Below are 22863 nucleotides of genomic sequence, written 5' to 3'. Positions count from 1 at the left end.
GTGCATGAAAAATAAGTAAATTAACAAATCTCAATTAATGAGACTGGATTCTATAGTCCACTATTTATGGATCATGAAATGGTTTAGGCATGAGGTGTTGTCACATGAGGTCTTGGGATCGAAACTCGACGTGACCGAGCATAACCTCCCTCATGTCTTGGTCATTTGCACTAATGACTTGTAGTCACCCGTCATTTACCTCCTCCGTGTTAGTCTAGGGACGGGTTGGCGGGGGCGCTGGGACGAACGAATCACCTTTTGCCACATGAAATGGTGCATAATATAATTGTGGCCAGATTACGATCACAATTAGTTACGATTCCTTCATGTGTTCACCTTCTCATAACTAAGTGCGTCGAACTATCTTTTGGACACTCTTTAGTCATCCATCTCGATTTAAATTATAATGTGGATGAAAAAAATGAACATAAAGGGATCACAATTAATTCTGGTAAAAAAAAAAAAACGTTGAATCATGGCTCTCAATTACTTTTATAATGGAGTTGCTTGAACGGATTATTTATAAAGAATGAGCTTTTTTGGGTAAAAATCTGAAAAATATGCTATGATTTTCCCTCGAAATTTATAAGGAAAAAAAAAAGAAAGTAAATTGACCTCCGCAGTGTTCGATTCCGGTCTCTCTCAGATCCGACTCTTCCTCCTCCTCCACCCACCGTCTCTCTCTCTCTCTCTCTCTCTCTCTCCCCCTCTCTTCCAAACTCTCTCAGTGCTTTTGCTTTCCTCACCGATTCCTTTTTCCCATGTTGGAAAATCTTGGTGGATTTTACAATGAATGCGTTTTCCTCGCCATCGCGGTTGAGGTCAGTCATCAACCCTTTAAATCCTCAATTTCCACATTTTTGTTTTATTTTGTTTTTCTTTGTTATGTTTGGGTCGATTCTAATCACCTTCAGTCCCTGCTAGTTGGCCCAAGAATTCAAGAAATTTGATCTTAATGCGTAATACAAACAACTGATAGTTTCTCTAAAGATTATGGATTTTGCTGTCTTGCTTTGTAGAATGGCGCCGAGGTAGAGGCAATCTTGGTGTTGTGGCACGATTCCACTTCATAAGTGGATTCCTGTTCATTGGTCTGATATAAACTTGAGGTCTTAGCATTTCCTGTTTCCATACACTAACTGGCACTTTTTAGTTTAGCTTTGGTTCAAGCATATGTTCCTCATAAGATGGGCTCCACAAAAATAGAGACCTAACGATATGGAAGGTATATAATGCTTAAAATCTCGGTCTCACAATTGGAAAACTTACTTTAGAGTATATTATGCTCTCTTTTGTTTTCTTCAGTTGGCTGATTGCATTGCTACAAGGTATCAGCAAAAGGAGGAAAGCATTAATTTTTAGCTGGAGTTTTGAATAACTTGATTAGCACTAATGGGTAGAATCTTAATCTTTTTGGACATACCTGTGTTGGCATTGAGGATACTTTGATATCTTCTATTATACCACTGAGACATCCTATAAAGTGAACTTTAAGTAGGTAGAATGCTATGATCCTCCATCTCAAGCCGTTTAATAAATCAACCCTAATTTACCTAGAAATGTGAAACTTTCTCAATGTGAGGCAATATGGTGGAAATTCTCATCTCACTGAGTAATAAACTAACAAAATACAGAATAAGCAAATAAGCACATTGGTATAATGCCATGCTTAAAACTTAAATCGGTCTCAATCCAATACCCTGAAGGTTCTCAGTTTGGTTACAGGATAAGAATATATTCATGCAGTCGAGCCCAAATGGCTGGAAATCATGACTTTCAATAAACATAATATTATTCCTTTCCCCTGGTGATCAAATTCAAGTAAAAGCATAGGTGAGGTTTTCCCAATAGGTTTCTTCATTATCTTAGTTTAATGGTGGGATAAGATTCATATGGTTTAGGGTTTATTCTTGTTTCCCTAGTGATCAAGTTCAAGTAAAAACAATGTCAAGGAAAAAGTTACCTTTACTGCAAGGATCATATTTTATTTTTAAATCTGTCACTCAAGATGGGTTGACGGTTAAACGCCGATTGTTTCTTGCCATTTTGTTAAAATTGTATTTATATTTTTATAAAAATTTGATTTTCTGATTTAAATTCAACTGATCTTGATTGTTTTATTTTATACATTTTAAAACTTTTGTTGCAGGGATCTGATTCGAGCTGCACGTGCTTGCAAAACTGCAGCAGAAGAGCGTGCAGTTGTCAGAAAGGAATGTGCTGCTATACGTTCTTCAATCAATGAAAATGACCAATTTTTTAGGCACCGTAATCTTGCTAAACTTATGTTTATTCACATGCTTGGCTATCCTACTCATTTCGGTCAAATGGAGTGTCTCAAACTGATTGCTGCTGTTGGCTTTCCTGAGAAACGGATTGGCTATTTGGGCCTTATGCTGCTTCTGGATGAAAGACAGGAAGTACTTATGCTAGTTACAAATTCCTTGAAACAGTATCCATCATCTTCAGTATATAACACACTGAATTCTTTAGTTGTTGAGCAAGCTCTATTATCTCTATCTGGATTTTTCAAGTCACTTTCAAAATATTTGTTCTTTTGACTCGACACATTCAGAGATCTCAATCACTTGAATCATTATATTGTGGGTCTTGCTCTTTGTGCTTTAGGGAACATATGTTCTGCAGAAATGGCAAGGGATCTTGAACCAGAAGTGCAAAGGCTCTTTTTAAGTAGAGACCTAGATATAAAAAAAAAGGTGCACTGTCCGTTTTGAGTTTTTTTTCCCATTCAGTTGCATTCCAGACTTGTTTGAATTAAACTCTTGCCTTTTCGTTGTAACTACAAGATTTGAATTTTAAAACCTAGAAATAACTCATAGAGGACAAGTTGCCTAAAATTTCATCTTGGAGTTTATTTGTTTTCATAACCTTCTTTGTTGAGAGCTAGCACAATGACTATATGCTCTGTATATTATTCCTTTTTATTCTCATTTGATTTATATTTGTTGATTCTTCTTTATCTTCGTTTTATAATAAAGTATAAGATTGACTGGGTTCTGTTAACAAAGTTTTCATCTGCTTATCAGTATGTCGATGACATTGTTTCATAGGTTGGAAGTATGAGTATTATCTCAAAATTTAATACCTTATAATATTATGAAAATTTTGAACAGTTCTCTTTTAGGATTTCTATTCAAGTTCCCTTATTTTGTAGTCACGTTGAGCTGTTTTCTTGTTTGATAGGCTGCCTTGTGCTCTATCAGGATAATAAGAAAAGTTCCAGATTTGGCAGAAAACTTAATGATTCCTGCTGCTTCTCTGTTGAAAGAAAAACATCATGGAGTCTTGATATCAGCTGTTCAGCTTTGTATCACTTTATGTAAAGTCAGTGATATTCCCCTTGAGCATTTGAGGAAGGTACCACTTGTTATTGCTAGAAACTCAAACTAGTATTAGAATATGTCAGTGTTTGCAATAAGTATTTGAAAAGGACTGTATGCTGTTGCATAAGCATCTAACTGTTCTATTTATTTAAGCTCTTCATAATAAAGTATTAAAGTATAATAATAAATCAAGGAAGATATAAAACGAGGTGTGGACATACGAGGATGGACAAAATAAGAAATGAGAGCATTAGAGAGAAAGTAGGAGTTGCATCTATTGAGGAAAAACTCAGAGAGACACGTTTAAGATGGTACGGACATGTACTTAGACGACCAATAAATGCTCCAGTTAGGCGATGTGAAACTATGATAAACATGCATATAAAACGAGGAAGAGGAAGACCAAAAAAGACTTGGTTAACAACAATAAAACAAGATAAAATTTATTTAAATATAGATGATGATATAATAGGAGATAGAGCTCAATGGCGTAAAAGGATTCATACAGCCGACCCCACTTAGTGGGAAAAGACTTGGTTGTTGTTGTTGTTGTAAGGAAGATATAAATGCAAAATATGTGTGGGAAATAGGTAAATATACGCTAATATTGAAAAAAATACTTGTTCAGATTTCAAAAGATGTTGTTGAAATAATTTTATTGTCTAAGATCTAATTTATTAACCTTATTAGGTGGACATATACCATACTTTCCATAATTTTATAAATTGAATCAATTAGGATACTTGAGTCACAATATCTAAATAATTGTGACCTTGGTACTACTAAAGACTGCCTTTCACATGTCACTTGGGGGAGAAGATCCATCATTGATCTACATTGGAGAATTTCCTAAGTCTTCATCATTAGTGATCTAAAATAGAGGCTCATGGTAATGAAGGTGGAGTTGGAGCTGTGAACCTACTTAGTTGAGTCATCAAGGTTAACTTAGGCTACTAACATAAATTGAAATAACTACTCTAACTTTACCTGAGATATTATGTTCTCATATTTTTTTTTTCAGAAATAGCAAAAGTGTAGGTTGAACATTTTGAACTCATATTGAGATTCATGACCATTTCACTATGGCAATACCCACTAGATTTGCACTTGAACACTACAAGATAATAAAATAGCAAAGTCATTAATTGGCAACAGAAAGTGAAACTGTCACCTCGGCGACCCCTCTAGAGTAGCCCTTTATTATTTGGAGGGAGGTAAATCACGGGGAGCTTCACCCAGCAATAGCAGCGCATGCAAGGAGGGGTTGAGGCTACCAGCGGAACATTCCGCATCTGCTGGGAATCGGCCTATTGGCAGCAACACCCTTGCATGAATCAACTGTGCTAGCCCGTGGGGGCTAATAGCAAAGTCATTAATGGTTATACAGGCTGTTGTATTAATTTAGTTTTGAAATACCAAGCATGGGCAGATTAAACACTATCGTGAACAATTCACTCAGGTGATGACTAGCAGATTCACAATAGAATCACAGCTTCACCTAAGAAACTAATGATTGTCCAAAAAAACTAATCGAATCACCAATAGAATAATAACATACCCAAATGAGAGAACTAATCCATTAACTTTGTTTGATCCATCACTGCTAAAGAATTCTTAAAACTAAGGTAATAGTAATTACCCTATCTAGGATTATAAACCCACAATTATAATAAGTACTAAATTGAAATTTCACAATATCTTAAGGTTTGACAATCTTGTCAAGACGCACATTCTAAGTTCTAATTCAGTCCAAAATCTCCTTTATCAAGAACCATGTGATATGGTTGTCTATTTAGTTCAAACTCAATTGGACCCAGCCAAATTGAATTAAATTTAACAAAATTTTATATTGACAAGCCAAATCAAATCAAGCGAGCATATAAATCAAATTGACCAAATCAAAATGGTCAATTTGGTTTGACTTGAACCAAATTTGCATTAAGCATAATAGTCTTTAAATTTTTATATTAAACTGAAAAATTTTAATCAAATGTTCACTATGAATTAGACATAAATTTCAAAATTTGTTATAAAAAAGAATTTCAATGTCAAATATTTTCTAATATTTCAAAAATAAATTCGGTTTGGTAATACAAAATCAAATCAAACCATAGTTTTTACTTAGCTTGATTGGGTTTCTCAGTTCGAACCATATAATGGATTCCTCCTACACGTAAGGTCCAATTGTTCTCCACCATCACAATCAATCCATTTCAGATATCTCATTATGTCTAGGATTAGTTGTGCTCTAATATAATGTGTAACAATTGGTATAGATTGACAAATTAACTTTGTCAGACCCAAGTACTTCCTTCATCTAAGCTTATAGATAAAGCTTCTTCCTTAGTCCACAAGTCTCCATGTTGAACCAAATTGGAGTTTCAAAATAGATATCTGTGATTGTTGCAAACTTTTTATTATTGACTTTAAAATTATGGTAATATTTTTAGTTTTTACTTTGAAAATATTTACATCATTTTTCTTCCAATTGAGAAGAGTATTTGTATCTTAGCTTAATTTAATTATTTTCATTTAAGACTCATCTGATGCTATGATCCAGCCATTCAGTGTTTCAGAAAATATCCTCAGACTAGATGCACCTTCTTTTTAGTCCTGTAGTTTGTAATTTTAATTGGCACTATTATTCTTAGTTTTCATCCTTATTCTATTTTATGTTATGCTTTTTTATCACTTTAAATTAAAGCAAATAGCTAGTTTGCTTCAAGTTCTGCTTTAAAACTATTTCATCTTTGATTATAGAGCTGCATAAAGGGTTTGGTTCAAATTTTGAAGGAACTGTCCAACAGTTCATATACACCTGAGTATGAGATTGCTGGGGTTATGGACCCTTTCTTGCAAATCCGAATTCTTAAGTTGATGCGCTTGTTGGGCCAAGGAGATGTTGAATGTAGTGAATATATGACCGACATTCTTGCTCAGGTCTATTTTCAAGTAACCTAATTATTTCTTAAGTGTGAATTATTCTTGCTCAGTTCCTTGAAGACACCTTAATCTAATGCATACATTCCATATTACATTTATGATCTTTGAGAATTTTAAAATCCATATTTTTATGGAAAGCATTTTGTTGTATCCTCAAAATTGCCAACTGCAAAGACATGCCAATTTTATTGTTAATACAAGTTAACAATCTTTGATTTGTGCACTTATATAGTAAATACTTCTTGTATTTCTTTGGCCTTTCTAAATAAATATCCTATAGTAAAGTGCATTAAGATATAACTCTACCATTTTCAAGCTTTACGTTTGTTTTCTTCATCCACCATTTGGCATATAAATATTTTCTTTAATCATTTCCGTATCGAGCTATAACAAGTTGTAGTTGTGCTTAACAAATCCTAATTCATCTTTCTGATTGAATATCTTGTCTGACGTATGCAATCACTCAAATCTGATTGTCCTATATCATTACTGTTGTAGGTTGCAACAAGAACTGAATCACACAAAAATGCTGGAAATGCTATTTTATATGAATGCGTCGAAACAATAATGGGTATAGAAGCTACTAGTGGTTTACGTGTCCTTGCAATCAATATTCTGGGCAAATTCTTGTCAAATCGTGACAACAATATCAGGTATCTTTGTTTCCAATATTTTATAATTAATTTTGTGAATATCTGCACTGGCACTGGCACATTGGCACTGGCACTTCTTAGTGTTTTTTAGGATAAGTGATATTATGCCCAACTTGTCAAATTAATTTGCTTGATCTGGAAGACTTTATTTCAGATAATAAATATCCTTTTGAATCTACATATTTACCTGAACAACTTACCTATAGGTGCTTCATTTACACCTCTTTTAAAAGCTCATATTGGCTAATTGGGCCCATTTGTAAATGTGTGATATAGAGGTCTATGTGTAATATTCCATATTCTTAATCATATTTATATTGGTAGAGGGAGGCTACCTACTAAGGGTTCTATGAGGAATAATATCCATTTGTAATGTTCCATATTTATAATACTATTTATATATAGGTAGAGGGAGGCTACCTACTAATGGTTGTATGAGGAATAATTTCCTCTATTTTAGTACAGCCACTTGTTCCTTCGTAACAGGCATCCACGTCTTCATATATCTCTCAGGTGTTCATCTCTCAGTTGATGAAGCCTTTTGTACATGCAGTCTATCCATGCAGACTGCATCCTCCTCCTTGGATAAGTGCAATGTCATCTCTATCCCTATTGTCCTAGTCTCACCGAGCATGTTACTTGCCACCTCCAATTCTTGCAGCCACTAGTTTTGGGTAGAGAAGAGTCATCTTCTTCTGATTGGGAGTGAGAAGAGTGGTTATTGTTTGTGTCCTGATCTTGATTGAAAGCCTCAAGTCCCTGGATCTTCTTTATGCCCTTGTCGCTAGGTAGAGATGCCCATGCACCGATGGAGTTGCTCCAAGTTGATTTAGTTCTACCTTTGATTTTAGAAATTTTGTCATGTCTCTTGATGATTATCCTTGAGTGTCTTCTAATGAAAGATCTTCCATAAAATGCTATATTTTCTTCTACTATAGGTCCATGGATGTGCTTGCTTTCTTCACAACTGTCTCCTTACTAATTATCTTCATGGTTCAAGTGCATTTTTCTTTGTTGTTGTTGTCTCTAAAAAGTTACCATTGTTATTCTTGTGAGATATATTGTGCCTTTACCTTTACTATTGTGGTATTTTTTGAATTATTCCTTTCTTTCCCTCTACTCCATCTTTACTTAAATTTGTGCATGAAATTCTCCCTCTTCCTACTTCTTTCCATCCCCACTGGTGGAAATAACATTCATATTGTTTTAACTTCTTGAACTTGTGTAAGTTCTTCTTGTTCTAACATTTTTTCGAGTTCACTTCTTTCTTTCCCTCTACACCATCTCTACCTGAGTTTGTGTAGGAAGTTCTTTCTCTTTTCTGTCCCTAATGGGATAAGAGATGTCTTTGGTACCAAGTAGAAGATATAGTTGTATACTTGTATGGTACTGATTAACTAGTGTTATTCACCAACATATATATTCCTTATGCAGCTATGCCTAATAATGCATAAATAACTATCAAGGCGAGGCTGAACTTATTATTTCAAATAGATTGCAAAATTATCACTATACCTTTGCCAGTTTGTGTTGTACATCTTGATGTTATCAACAGTTTGATCATTGGGGGAATTCAATGGATATGTACTCATTTTGTTGTAATTTAAAACGGCATTAAATGTGAAAAAGACTAGCATATACGTTCTTCAGTTTTAAACAGGGAACACAAACTTTTTACCCTTCATTTTGCATTTCATATTCTCACTGATCTAGTTATGCACTTTCTTTTTTTGAGGACCTTTAATTCTAATTTCAAATTTTGAATATTGACTATTCAGTGCAAGTCTTCTTTACTGTTCTGATCACTATTTATTTGATTACGGCCATTCAAGTGTGCTTGCTTGTATTTGAGAAAAATTGAAGTTAATTTCAACTTACTAATTCTCTGACTCAAAAGGTTCAATTTCTATTGATAGCAATGCTTCTAAATTTCTTCCCCCTTTTCTCTTAGATATGTTGCACTCAACATGCTCATGAAGGCAGTCAGTGTAGACTCACAAGCAGTGCAGAGGCACAAAACAACAATCCTTGAATGCATGAAGGTAGGGAGTGCCTTATGAATAAGTGGCATTCCTATAAAACTAGAAAACATATTTTCTTTTTGTTTGCTATTCCAAAGAGACACCATAAAAATTCACTTATAGCATGGATAAACTAGAGCTTCTGTTGTAGTTATTATGTGTCTGTTGGGAATCATCATATTTCATGTATCATCTTTTTCAGGATTCTGATATCTCCATTCGAAAGAGGACTCTGGAGCTTGTTTTTCTTCTAGTCAATGAGACAAATGTGAAACCTTTGACAAGGGAACTTATTGGTTATCTAGAAGTGAGTGATCAAGATTTTAAGGGTGATCTAACTGCCAAAATTTGTTCAATTGTTAAGAAGTAAGTGAAAATGTCATCCTTCATTAAAAAAAAAAATCTATGGAGATTAGCTCTAATGATTAGGCCTTCCAACTTAATGCAATTGCATATTTATTTTCCTTTATGTCATTAATGATATTAAATCATGAATTAATCTAAGGGCAAAATCCATAGAAAGCCTCTAGATTTTATTTTTGCCCCTGCCAAAGTTCCTTTATCAAAATGTCCCAAATAAGGTTCCTTTTATTTGAAGTTACAAAATATGTTTAGAAAATTTATATGAATATTCCTTCAGTTGTCTGTTGACCGCTGATCACTGTCAATGGTTGGCCGACCAATCAAGCCTTAAAAAAAAGGGAGCCTTAACAGGGAATTTTAGAGAACTAGGGGGCCCTTTTAGGGCCTATATGTTTGTATGTTATTTGTGAGATTTGAACCCACACCTCTACCATGGCAAAAAAATTACAACTACCACTAGGAATTTTTTAATGACATTTATCACAATGGAAGTAAACTTTTTTAATCTAATCTTATAACATAAGAATATAATTATATATAGAACTATGCTTTACTCAAAATATTGATTTATGGAATAAATATTTTTAATTGCTTTTACTTTTTGTGCAGGCCCGTTTCATTTGGTAAAAATGTTTTAAATTTTTTTAAAATATTTTTTATGCTCTAAAAGTGCAAAACCATATTTTAGGCATCACACCTCAATAAAGAGGCATCCTAAAAGATGATTCTGTCATAAAAAGGTATTTTAATGTTTTATTTAGGCATTACACCTCAATAAAGATATTTTAAATATTTTTATATGTTTTTTGCTCTTTGACAATGTGGAACCATGTTTTGGTTAAAACACAGTTGTATGCTAAAGAGATTCATTTTTATATGTAAGCATCACTACACATCTTCGATCATGTAATGTATAAATTATATGCAAGTGTTCGAAATGACATTAGTGATGTGTAATAATAGCTATATGAGAAAATAAAAGTCAATATATATTTTTGTAATATAATTTTATGGCATAAAGGTTTTTAACAACTTTCACTTTTTATGCTGGTATAATTACACCTTAACCGTGATATCTCACTGAAATTATAAACCAATTTTTGGTCATAATATGTCTCTCTAATAAAAAGAATCTATTAATTTTTGTTTCTTATATGAGCATGATGACCGGTCATGGCCGGTCCCAAGCCCGGATAAAGGAGGAGGGTTGCGTTAGGTTGTCAGCCAGCGTCAAACTATGACAAATATTTCATGAATGAATCCATTAAACTATTGTGCTAATGCTAGGTTGTTCCCCGGAAGGAACGCGTTGCAGGGTCCGATTGTAACGTCTCGGCAAGGACCGCTACATCTCCAGAACTCGGGTGTAGTGATAAATATGCAAGAGTTTGCATTACAGGGTCCGACTGTAACGTCTCAGCAAGGACCGCTACATCTCCATGAGAACTTGGGTGTAGTGTTAAATAGGCAAGAGTTCTCACACCATAGGTTAGATAAGAACAAATATGATAGGAAAACTAATAATCTAAGATTTGGAACATGGAACATAGGAACTCTCACTGATAAATCGAGGTAGTAGATATGATGATTAGGAGAAAAATTAATATTTTGTGTGTACAAGAGACAAAATGGACAAGTGAGAAGGCAAAGATGATAGAGAACTCGGGTTTTAAGTTATGGTACACTGGAAAGAGTAGAACAAGAAATGGAGTGGGTATTATTGTAGATAGTTTGTTAAAGGATGAAGTTGTAGGAGTAGTTAGAAAAGGGGATAGAATTATAGCCCTTAAGATAATGAAGCAAAAGAAACTATGAACATAATTAGTGTATATGCACTACAAGTAGGATTAGATGAAACTACCAAATTAAGTTTGGGAGGACTTAGATGAAATATTACAAAATATTTTCACAAATGAAAAATTTTAATAGGAGGTGATCTAAATGAGTGTAGAGTGAAAATGAGGAATATGAGAGAGTACGTGGGGGCTATGGGGGAGCGAGGAATGAGGAAGGAAAAACTATATTAGATTTTACGATAACATATGAACTTATGCTAATATGTTTTTCAAGATGAAAGAACAACTAGTTACATTCAAGAGTGAGAACAATAAGTCATAAACTGACTTTCTTATGAACAAAATGAGGGATAGAAAAATTTATACAGGTTACAAGGTCATCCTAGAGAAAACTTAACCATCCAATATAGGTTAGTGACGTTAGATACACACCTCAAGTATAGTATCAATAAAAGAAAAATATGCATAACTCCTATCATCAAGTGATTGAAGTGAAATGATGGAAAATAAAGTATCTTTAGAGAGAGTCAAGAGTATACTAGCAATTCGAGTACATGGCAACTCGAATATAACATGAGATAAGATGACAAAATTTGAAAATGATGACCAAGAGTATACTCAGTAAGTACGAACACTACCAAATAAAGAATTTTGATAGTGAAATGAGAAAACGTTGGAAAAAGTGACAAAAATGAGTAGCTTCTGAGCCAATGACACTTATCATCGAACGATTTGTAAGACTGTAAAGTCATCCCTAGAGACTCACTACCCAATAGGCTAAGTATGGGATCTTGGTGGTGGAATGAGAAAGTACAAGAGAAAGTGAAGGAAAAAGCGAATAGCTTATAAGGAATTATATATTTGTAAAAATGAGAAAACTTAAAAAAATATACAATAGCTAAGAAAAAAGCTAAGAAAGCCGTGAATGAAGCAAAGAATGAAACTTTTAAATGGTTATATCAAAAATTGGATATAAAAGAAAGGAAAAGATACATTTATAGAATAGCTAAAATGAGAGGAAAACAAGAGATCTTATCCGAACAAGATGTATTAAAGATGAATGCAATAGAGTACTAGTAAATGATATATTCACTTAGAAAAAACTTTATCAAGAGTTGCAAGAGACATTATATGGAGAATTCTAGAAAAGAAAGGTTTTAGCGTAACATATATTGAACTAATTAAAGATATATATGAGGATGTAACGATCAGAGTGAACATTTTAGGCGGATTAACTTAAGCATTTATAATGTTCTAAATGGCGGTCGTGACGGCTGCCTAGACGGGAGGTGGGAATCAACCGTACCGCCACTTTAGGCCGTAACTCACCTTCCGCCATGGCCACGTCTGAAACTGCCACCGTCATCGCCGTTATAGTTGTTTGGGAATAAGTAATAGAAAAAAGATTAAGGAAGGAGATCACAGTGACAGAAAATCAATTTGGGTTTATGCCTGGAAGGTCGACAATAGAAGCTATACATCTTCTTAGACAATTAATTGAAAAATATCGGGAGCAAAAACAAGATCTACACATGATATTCATTGACTTAGAAAAAGCGTATGATAGAGTCCCAAGAGAAATTATATGGCGAATTTTAGAAAAGAAAGGTGTTAGCGTAACATATATTGAACTAATTAAGGATATGTACGAGGATGTAACGACCAGAGTAAAGACTTCAGATGGAGTAACTGAAGCATTTCCAATAAAGATAGGGTTACATCAAGGATCAGCTCTAAGTCCCTATCTTTTTACACTAATTATGGATGAACTCACTACGCACATTCAAGACACAGTACCGTGGTGCATGTTGTTTGCAGATGATATTATTTTGGTAGATGAGACACGTGAAGGAGTAAATGCTAAGCTAGAATCTTGGAGGGAAACACTAGAAGGGAAAGGTTTTAAGCTTAGTAGATTAAAGACAGAATATATGGAATTTAAGTTTAGCAATATTAGAAGTAATGAAACAATTGTTAAGATAGGAGAGGATGAGTTGCCTGGAACCGAGTGATTTAAATATTTAGGATCATTTTTACAAAATGATGGAGGGATTGAGAGAGATGTCTTACATAGAATACAAGCAGGAGGGGTGAAATGGAGGGGAGCGTCGAGTGTTTTATGTGACCGTAAAGTACCTCTTAAACTTAAAGGTAAGTTCTATAAAACTGCAGTTAGACCTGCTATGTTATATGGACTCGAGCACACGAGCAGAAGATGAGAGTTGCAGAGATGAGGATGTTAAAGTGGATGTGTGGACATACAAAGATGGACAAAATAAGAAATGAGAGCATTAGAGAGAAAGTCGGAGTTGCATCTATTGAGGGAAAACTCCGAGAGACACGTTTAAGATGGTACGGACATGTACTTAGACCACCAATAAATGCTCCAGTTAGGCGATGTGAAACTATGATAAATATGCATATCAAACGAGGAAGAGGAAGACCAAAAAAGACTTGGTTAGCAACAATAAAACAAAATAAAATATATTTAAATATAGATGATGATATAATAGGAGATAGAGCTCAATGGCGTAAAAGGATTCATACAGCCGACCCCACCTAGTGGGAAAAGGCTTGGTTGTTGTTGTTGTATATGAGCATCATCACACATCCCTAATGACATTCTTAACATTTGCATGAAATTTTTGACATTGGGATAATGCAAAACCATATATTTCCAAAAAGACAAAATAATACCCTTATAAATACTATAATATGTTTGATAAAAAAAGCTCAAAATATGCTTCCATATTATCCCAATGTAAAAAATACATGCAAATGCTAAGAATGTCATAAGATGTGCAGTGATACTTAATATTAAAATTAAAGCCATTGGATACATCTATAGCACAAAACTATGCTTCCATTTTGCAGTTTTAGAGTGCAAAAAGAATAGAACTATCTTTATTAAAGTGCAGTAATGTCTATACAAAAGGGAATACATTATAAAGCTTTGTGACACAAAACTTTCAGAGTTTAAAAATGTAAAAACATTAGAAATATATATAATGAGGTGAAATTATGCCTACATGAAAAAATGCAATCCATAAAAAATATGCATGGCTTAGAATCACATTTTGATATTTTGAGTGAAATATGACTTTGTATAAAATTATATTCTTATGTTATAACACTGCTTGGCGCAACGGTAAAGTTGTTGCTTTGTGACCAAAAGGTCACGGGTTCAAATCCTGAAAACAGCCTCTTGCAACAAAGCAAGGTAAGGCTGCGTACAATGGATCCTTCCCCGGGACCCCGCATAGCGGGAGCTTCGTGCACCGGGCTGCCCTTTTTTTATATTATAACACTGCTATATGTATTTTAGTTCCATTTTAATTAGTTTGACAGAGTTGCCCTGGTCGTATTTGTAAATTTTGCCACAAAGATTGTGAGTTTGAATCCCACTAATAACATATAAATATATGTGCTCTAAAAAGGTCTCTAATTTGTAAAATACCCAGCTAAGACCCCCTTGACAAGACATGATTTTAGTTGGTTGTCAGAGTGCTTTAGTGGTCAGCCGATGGTGGAATAATTCAATGCATATTCTTGGCTATTTTTGTGACTTCAAATAAAAGAGACTTTATTTGGGATTTTTTGATAAACATGCTTCGGCTGCACAAAAATGAAAATTAAGAGCTTTTTTAGGGTTTTCCCTGAATTTATATGCGTGTTCCTTCTAAATTTTGATTGCCCTTATTTCCACATTTTGTATTGGAAGCAAAGATGCCAGATGTAGGGTAAATGATGGATGACTATATCAAGATGCTCTAGATATAGACTATGGACAATGTTTTTTTTTAATATGTTGAAAAAAGTAGAATAATGAAAACTCTGATGAATGGTAACATAATGCAAAAGTTATTTAAAGGGCTTGTGTACTAGCTATATAAACTTTTCACATTAATCAGATAAAATTTCTCATTGCCTCTTTTTGGGAGATACAAAACTGAAAAGAACCTTTTAGAGATACCATCAGTACTGAAACGATAGTAAACTTTATTAGGATTTTCAACAATGTGGCGGAATTTCATTGGAGGGTGATTATATGGCAACAATTGTTATGGGGAGCATTCATGAAGCTCTGACATGCAACATAAAAGGCAATCAAATGGACACCTTTTGTCTAAAGGAAATTATTCAAAAAATTAAATTAAAATAAAGGAAGCTAAGAACTCTATATTGATCACTAAGACAAAGACTTAACACACATTTAGAGCTATGTAGCTACTAGAAAACTCTCAATTGATCAATCACTTGCCTTGCTGCACCTTAGAACATGAGAATCACCATACAGGCCCTTGTACTGGAGTACAGTTATTAGCGTGAGAGGCATCTGATTGGCTGTAGTTTTTCTGCCAGCATTTGAGTTATCCTTCAAAACAATGTTTTTTTGAACTCCATATGTTTTGTAGGTTCTCACAGGAGAAGAAATGGTATATTGACCAGATGTTCAAGGTTTTATGTATTGTAAGTGATACTGGATCTGAGAAGTGCATCCATTTCTTTTTACAGTCTAAATTAATTGTTAAACTGTATACATGTGTACATTGATTTTATAACGCTTAGCTTTTGTGATCATTTTGGAAAATAGAGAATATGAGACATGTAGACATGCAAATGTAGTTATTTGGCTGGCTTACTTCTTAACTTGAAAAACCTAGGCTTTTAAAGCACAATGGGTTTCAAAATATAATTGATTAGTACAACTGAGATTATGGTCAGTCTCATACATGTAGAATATCATGGTTTTAACTGTTGTCTTGAACATTGGTAAAAGAATATTTCTCTTCAAAATATTTAAGAACCTAGAGTATGCTGGTGAATTTTCCCTCTTGGATAACACAAATTCTTGATGCAGACTTGTTGGGTATCAGGTATCGCTGAATAATTTTTCCCACTAAAAAAGCCATTTTTGTCATTGCAAGCATTCACTTCATGTTTAATATATGTCAGATTTGCATCACTTGTTTCAGTTCATAATCACTACTAGATAGTTCAGTATTGAGGACTTTTCACCAAAATATAGTTGTGATTTATTTATGATTTTTGTAGGCTGGGAATTATGTTAAAGATGATGTATTGCATAGTCTCATAATTACAATAAGTAATGCCCTTGATATACAAGGTTATTGTGTCAGATCACTATACAAGGCACTCCAAAATCATCCTGATCAGGTGAGGGAAACTATTTTTTAACATGATATTGACTTCAGCCAATTTTGTTTTCCTTACGTTCTGATTTATTCCATAGGGAAGTTTAGTGCAAGTAGCAGTATGGTGCATTGGTGAATATGGTGAGTTGTTGGTTAATAACATAAAGGTGTCTGAAGTGGAGAATACAATGAATGTAAGTTCATACCTCTCTATATTCCACTAGAAAATACAGTTTATTTTCTTATCACATCTAGTTAATGGTCTCTTGATCAACATTATCTCTAATATTATAATTATGATGCTGTAATTTAATTCCACATGTAAAATTGTAGGCTAATCCGGGGGTTAATAAGCTTTGACCAATTTGACTCGACAAATTTAATGAATCTCATCTCGGCAAGTTGTTACAATTAGCATCACATCATAGGCATTGTGTGTTTGGAAAAAACTGCAGTGTAATGGTGAAGGCCATTGGGCTTTACATGCCATTGATGGAAATTGTTCTTGGGATTTTAGTTGGACATTGGGTTTTCACTGCAATCTCAAGATTATTACATCCTAGAATTGTGAGCTAATCAAAAGGGTTTATAGGCTTATATGGGTGATCTATTATTAACTTGGGCTGAAGAGTTTTGGACCAAGTTATCAGGCCCAATAAAATTAATGATCATCTGGTTGGGTTGTTATAATGGTTTCAACAATTAAATTGAGTCAGACAATCTTGCATGCGCATACTAGTTTTTTTTTGAACTTTTGTACAGTTCAAGCTTCAAATCCTGATGCTACTGTAATATTTTGGGTTTGCCATTTTCTTTCCCAAAGTAGCAAAGATAATCCAATAACACTGATAACTAGATAAGAGTATTTGATTCCTCAGATCTGATTTGTTGGCAGAACTTATTCTGTAGGTCATTAGTCCTTTCTAGAATTACTTCTCTGACATACATCTATTATGAGATTTATATTTACTTGAATTTTGAGATTTATTAACTCTGTTTCCTTATTGATGAGGAGGATGGCAGATATATACCATCTAGGAGGATCAGCTGCGTCAAACAATGGACTTCTTGTTCTTGCAATTGAAAACTTAAAGAAGCTGTCAAAACTCTTTGATCCATTATTACATTCTGTTAATTCCTCAAACATTGTCTTTCATCTTAGGTTTTTTTTTTCATAATCAATTAAAATAGCTCCGATCCTAATGAATACTATTTCCCCCCTATGTTTACTGTTTTAAAAAAGAGAAGAAACTACTTTTCCAGTTGTATTATTTCACTTTATAATGTCTTGTTTGCAGGTAACAGATTCTCATGCTGTTGATGTTATAGAGGCTTCTTTAAAACACCACTTATCAGATATTACCATTCAGTCAATGTGTTTGATTGCTCTTTTGAAGCTGTCATCTCGTTTTACATCAACCTCAGAGCAAGTTCCTACATCAAATTGATTCAATCCTCTTTTTCTCTTATTACCAGTTATCGCCATTTTGGCTTTCATTTTGGTTGCTCGTACCATGATTTTTGTGTTAGGTTTAACAAACCTTATTCTGAGTTCATGATTTTTGACTTGGGAAGATCCTCTTTGTACTTTTCATTTACCACCAAGATTTGACCTATCAGTATGCTATCACATTTCCATATACCTATATATGTGTATATTAGGTGTAACAAACCTCATGCTGTGCACTACAAATGCATGCCAGTTGTTCTCATTGTTGGGTTGCAATGGTTGCAAACAAAGTCCCACATTGAAAACACATGGATAGGATCATGGACTTACAAAGTCCCATTCTTTTGGTCCTAACACTCATTGTCATGGTTTTTGACTAAGGAGTACTTTACATCTCCAATGATCTTTATGCAGTTCCCTTTTATTACCAAGGCTCACATTTGCATATACTGATACAATTTTATCTTTGTGCTCCTATTAAGTTCTCTCAAAAAGAATGGATTCATATGAATCTATATGAAAATAAAATACCAAAATATGAAAATGTATGGATATTACAAGAAATGACTTTTATTTACACTTTCTTTAGAATCAGATTTAGTCTGAAAATTATAAATTTTGAAGTTTCAATTTTGTCAAGACAATATATTCTTTGATTTTCATTGATGCTAATTGATTTTTCTAGAAATGGTCGTGACTACATTTTATACAGTCAAAGGCCATTAAATCAATTTTCTAATGTTGAAGTACTCTGCCAATTGATTGTTAATCTTTTTTACAATTAAATTTAAAAGTAATTGATGTTGGGTTATTCAAACAAACTAGTTATGAAGCATAGCATCCTCACTTAAACTAGCATTCTTTGCCTAGCATGTTGAGGAAATTTATCTTTGTTAAAACGTCAGTTCTTTTCTTCTATCCATTTTATTTGCTAATTCTTGGTTGTAATTGTATATTATTTTCAATGTTTGTTGAACACTGGATGAAGTTCAAGCAAGCCTAGTTAGCCTTCTTGCAAAGCAAGTTTTATGTGCATCACTCCTAATCATTTTTAAATTACATGTCATTCTATATTAGACAATTTTTTAAAGCTGCATTCTCTAAATTTTAATGCTTTCGTTGCATATTCTTTCAGCAAATTTTTAATGGATGATGTAGCTTGTTCTCATCATGCAAAATAGTTTTCTTGTTTTTTTTTCTATTATAGAAACATATTGATGGTTGCATTTATTCGTAACATTTCAATTGTTTATTTACAGGAGGATAAGAGAGATAATTATTCATCACAAGGGAAGTGTTGTGCTTGAATTACAGCAAAGAGCAATTGAATTCAACTGTATAATCCAGAGGCATCAGAATATCAAGTGGATACTTAACTCTTTGGGCTCAATAATTCAATGTGATCCAATTAGCTTGTTCTCGGACTTTTAATTTCTGATTCTTTTGATTAATATGCAGATCTTCTTTGCTTGAACGGATGCCTGCTTTGGATGAGTCTTCTTACATTGGAAAAAGAACTAGTTCTTCACAAGTGAATATTTCTGCAGTTAAACTTACCCGACCAACTCCTGTAGCGTCACCTAGCCTTCCAAATGGTGTTGCCCATGCACCGACAAATCCCTTACTGGATTTACTTGATTTAATACCAGATGATAACCCAGTTCCTACTTCATCCACCAATGATATTGTGCAGGATTTGTTAGGCATTGGCTTGGGAAACCCTTTGACCTCAGGTCTTGACTTTTTTACTTTCTAGTATTGAATTATTTGTTTTTGAAGATAACAAATCCATGTTTTCAACCTACTTTGTTTCTGGTATTCTGATGTTTTTGACCATTCTTTACAATATATATCTCTGCTACACAGATTTAAAAATTCTGGCTGTGCCTAACTCTACCGACTTTGCTAATAATATGGTCCTTGCCCTAAGATTATTTCTCCGTATGAATTGGATACCAATGCATACATTCATGAGATATTTCGGCTATTTGACTTTTCACTATTAGCCGTGGTTTGAATTCTCATGCTGTTATGGTTAAAACATATTGTTCCCACAAATTACCAAAATTCTTTGTTATTTATTATTTTTTTTGTAGCTTGTGTTCGTACAACACAACGTCAAAATTATACTATCTAGATGGGCACAAATTCAAATGCTATAGAGTTGTTTTTTTAAAAAAAAAAATCTCCTTTCTCCTTCGCCTCCAATTTATGTGTATGTCAATGCTTGCATGGTATCCCATCAAAGTTTGAAACTTGACACAAATCGAGATTTTGAACCTTGGTGTTAGCATTAAATAATCTGGCTAATCTGCTTGTATCTGTGTCTCTACTTCAGAGGAGATGCACATCATTCTTAGTGTTCTTCTCATATGTTGCAAGGATTACAAACCAGTCTAACATTTCTAAATTCCTAATCTAATTATTGGCATAAAATTGTAGTTAATAATCACATTGAACAACTTTAGAGATATGACATGCTATGCATTGCAATGTTATTATGTATTGCGTGAAGATACATGGATCTATATGCAAATACCCTTATTGCGATACAGATACATAAACGAAGTTACCTAAGTTTCAGGTTCGAAGAGATTCTTCCCCCAATAATTCACATGTTATCAGAGTTGAGATACTTAAGACATTCTCTTTCATGCGTGTTTCTTTTTTCATGCCTTTGTTTTTCAGACACTACCATTACACCAAAGAACTTTTCTTCGTCCCATGTTTTTTTTTCTTTTCCTCTAAAAGTTGCCACTACATCAATGGAAAAGTTGCATCACCTTTATGACTGGGACCTTGCCATAGTGATGGACGCAACTCAAGGGAGTTATGTTTGCAGAGCTCAACCTCCATTGAATTGACAGCTTATCTCCTTATTGATTAAAACCCATCACCATTGTTCAGCATTGATAGTCAAGTCATGATATATCGTCATTTTATCGAGGAGAGATGTGGAACCTAAGGGGAATCGGTAGATTTGTTAAGTCTAGAGGTCCTAGAGTTGAATGCATTTGTAATAAGTTGATATTCCATGATATCTTTGAGCCAACTTAAACTGGTGTTGGGGATCTTAGTAGATGCAAATATCATTATTCTCACAAATATAGATAGAGTCGCCTAACCCTGGGCTTCGGTAGTGGATATTCATCCATCACTAACTCACACATATTTTTTAGGTTTAAGACCAAATGAGGGCAGCATATGGCAATTTTGTGTGTTGTAATGCTATTGTGTATTATGTAGTGATTTGTGGGGAAGTTATGTTCAATTTAAAAACCATAAAGTGGATGTAGCTGCTGCAGTTGTCTATAAAGATGCATTGAATGAAAAGAAAAGACAAGCAGTTATAGTCTTACAACAGGAATTCCCTCTTTGCTTCTTCGAGCCTATTCTTCTAGGTCTTCTAACGCAGCACACTTTTGTGCAGCACTTTGTTTTAGTTGAGAAGGTTTATGTGTAGCAAATGATGTGGAAGTGTGTAGCTTTATCATCTAACATCTATGACACATCTAGATAAACTATAGGACCAAGACAGCAATACTACTTTGACATGAGTAGAACATGTACTTTGTTTCAGCTTAACTAGTATAATCCTTTTCGGCAGGAGCAATAATATATGTGAACCATAAACTTAAATTGTTGTCCATACATTTGCTGCTCTTTTCTAGACTCTGCGGAAAAAACAAAACTTCATTAGCCATAGTTAATACTTTATTCTGTTATGGCTTCTTGTGGCACAATATAGTAGTGTGGTTTTACTGTACATGAAGGTACCATCTCACCGTCAGTCGGTACAGATATTCTGCTAGATCTTCTTTCAATTGGAGGAACTAATGATCAAAATGATGTGCCAGTATTGGATGTCTCCTCCAAACAAGGTACTAGTTCAAAAAAAAAGAGGCATTTCATAATCATGTTTATGTATCTTGTTATCTGAAACCTGATGTTGTATTCTTCCATACTTAACAGGATCTGAACCACTAACCAATCCATCCACTTTTGAAGTAATGGATTTGTTGGATGGGACTACAAAGGATAGATCAACTGGTAATTGAGTTTGAATTTTGCTGTGATAAAAAGGGAGCTTATTAATCTTATGTTAATTCTTGGACAGATGATGAACATCCAGTTTATCCATCAATTATCGCTTTCCAGAGTGGCACCTTGAAGGTTGCTTTCGCCTTTACAAAGAAACCTGACAAACCACAAATTACACAAATCCAAGTTACGTGTACAAACTTATCTACAGACGAATATATGGATTTCATTTTTCTAGCAGCTGTCCCTAAGGTGTGTAACGAATATTTTGGAGCTGAGTTCTTTCCCTTGCTGTCTACATGCAACCTTAAAGCCTGAATCAACAAGATATATTGCTACCAATGGATTTGGAAAAGAAATTTAAATTCTTGCCTGTTAATGTTGATATATCATACGACAGATTCTCCAGGGAAGAGCAATCCATCTCGAGAAAAATTTATAAACTTATAATAACAAAGGGCATGGATGTTGGCGGTAGTGAAGCAGAAGAAACCATGAATGTGTTGAAAGCTATTTCTTCAGTAGATTTAAGTTTTTAATCAATCCACATAATATGGTTGAATGCAATGCCTTTTTTGTTCATTTGTCATCTAGTTGTGGAATATTATTAATTCACTAGAGAAGGAATATAATAATACATGATTTCTTCATTATCCAGTTTATTCAGCTACAGTTAGAACCTGCCAGCGGCAATATTCTTCCAGCCAACAGTGATGGGGCAATCACTCAAACTCTAACTCTAACTAATTCCCAACACGGACAGGTAACGCAATTCAACTACTTTACATGCCTTCACCGTGACTTCCTCTATTTTTACTCTTCTATGACTGAGCTGCAAAACAACAACAAACAAGTAATGTGCCAGTGTTCTTCATTCATTCATTCACCCATGTTTCATCAAATAGACATCTGTCAGGAATTATTCTTTTAGCCTTTTGATTACTTTGATTTAAAGTCATGGCATCATGTTCAAGTTTGCATTCATCAAGAAATGTATAGATATTTTAAACCATTTTCTTGGTTGTAAAACTATATTTTAGTACAGTAGAATATTTGATAATTAGTTACTTGAATGGTTCATAACAAGAATTTTGCA

At 34.0% G+C, this 22863-nt stretch overlaps 1 protein-coding gene across 3 annotated transcripts in view; it reads left to right on the top strand.

The window, feature by feature from the left end:
* Positions 1-600: 600 nt before the first annotated feature.
* Positions 601-22863, top strand: part of LOC122056313 (AP-1 complex subunit gamma-2-like) — a 22956-nt gene continuing 693 nt past the window's right edge. Inside the window, exons 1-19 of one of the 3 annotated variants that reach the window (XM_042618217.1) lie at positions 601-821; positions 1020-1225; positions 2150-2452; positions 2576-2717; positions 3205-3378; positions 6105-6284; positions 6786-6940; positions 8892-8982; positions 9164-9327; positions 15536-15590; positions 16176-16298; positions 16375-16470; positions 17575-17702; positions 18986-19090; positions 19185-19459; positions 21500-21607; positions 21699-21776; positions 21844-22019; positions 22426-22530. In XM_042618217.1, the coding sequence (XP_042474151.1) occupies positions 2286-2452; positions 2576-2717; positions 3205-3378; positions 6105-6284; positions 6786-6940; positions 8892-8982; positions 9164-9327; positions 15536-15590; positions 16176-16298; positions 16375-16470; positions 17575-17702; positions 18986-19090; positions 19185-19459; positions 21500-21607; positions 21699-21776; positions 21844-22019; positions 22426-22530 (2322 nt within the window). In that variant the 5' untranslated portion in view covers positions 601-821; positions 1020-1225; positions 2150-2285. The remainder of the gene's footprint in view (positions 822-1019; positions 1226-2149; positions 2453-2575; positions 2718-3204; positions 3379-6104; positions 6285-6785; positions 6941-8891; positions 8983-9163; positions 9328-15535; positions 15591-16175; positions 16299-16374; positions 16471-17574; positions 17703-18985; positions 19091-19184; positions 19460-21499; positions 21608-21698; positions 21777-21843; positions 22020-22425; positions 22531-22863) is intronic. The other 2 variants (XM_042618216.1, XM_042618215.1) reach the window with 2 other exon arrangements.

This window comes from Zingiber officinale, chromosome 3B (assembly GCF_018446385.1).
Source record: "Zingiber officinale cultivar Zhangliang chromosome 3B, Zo_v1.1, whole genome shotgun sequence".
Taxonomy (NCBI): domain Eukaryota; kingdom Viridiplantae; phylum Streptophyta; class Magnoliopsida; order Zingiberales; family Zingiberaceae; genus Zingiber; species Zingiber officinale.
This window is presented reverse-complemented; position numbering and strand designations above follow the sequence as displayed.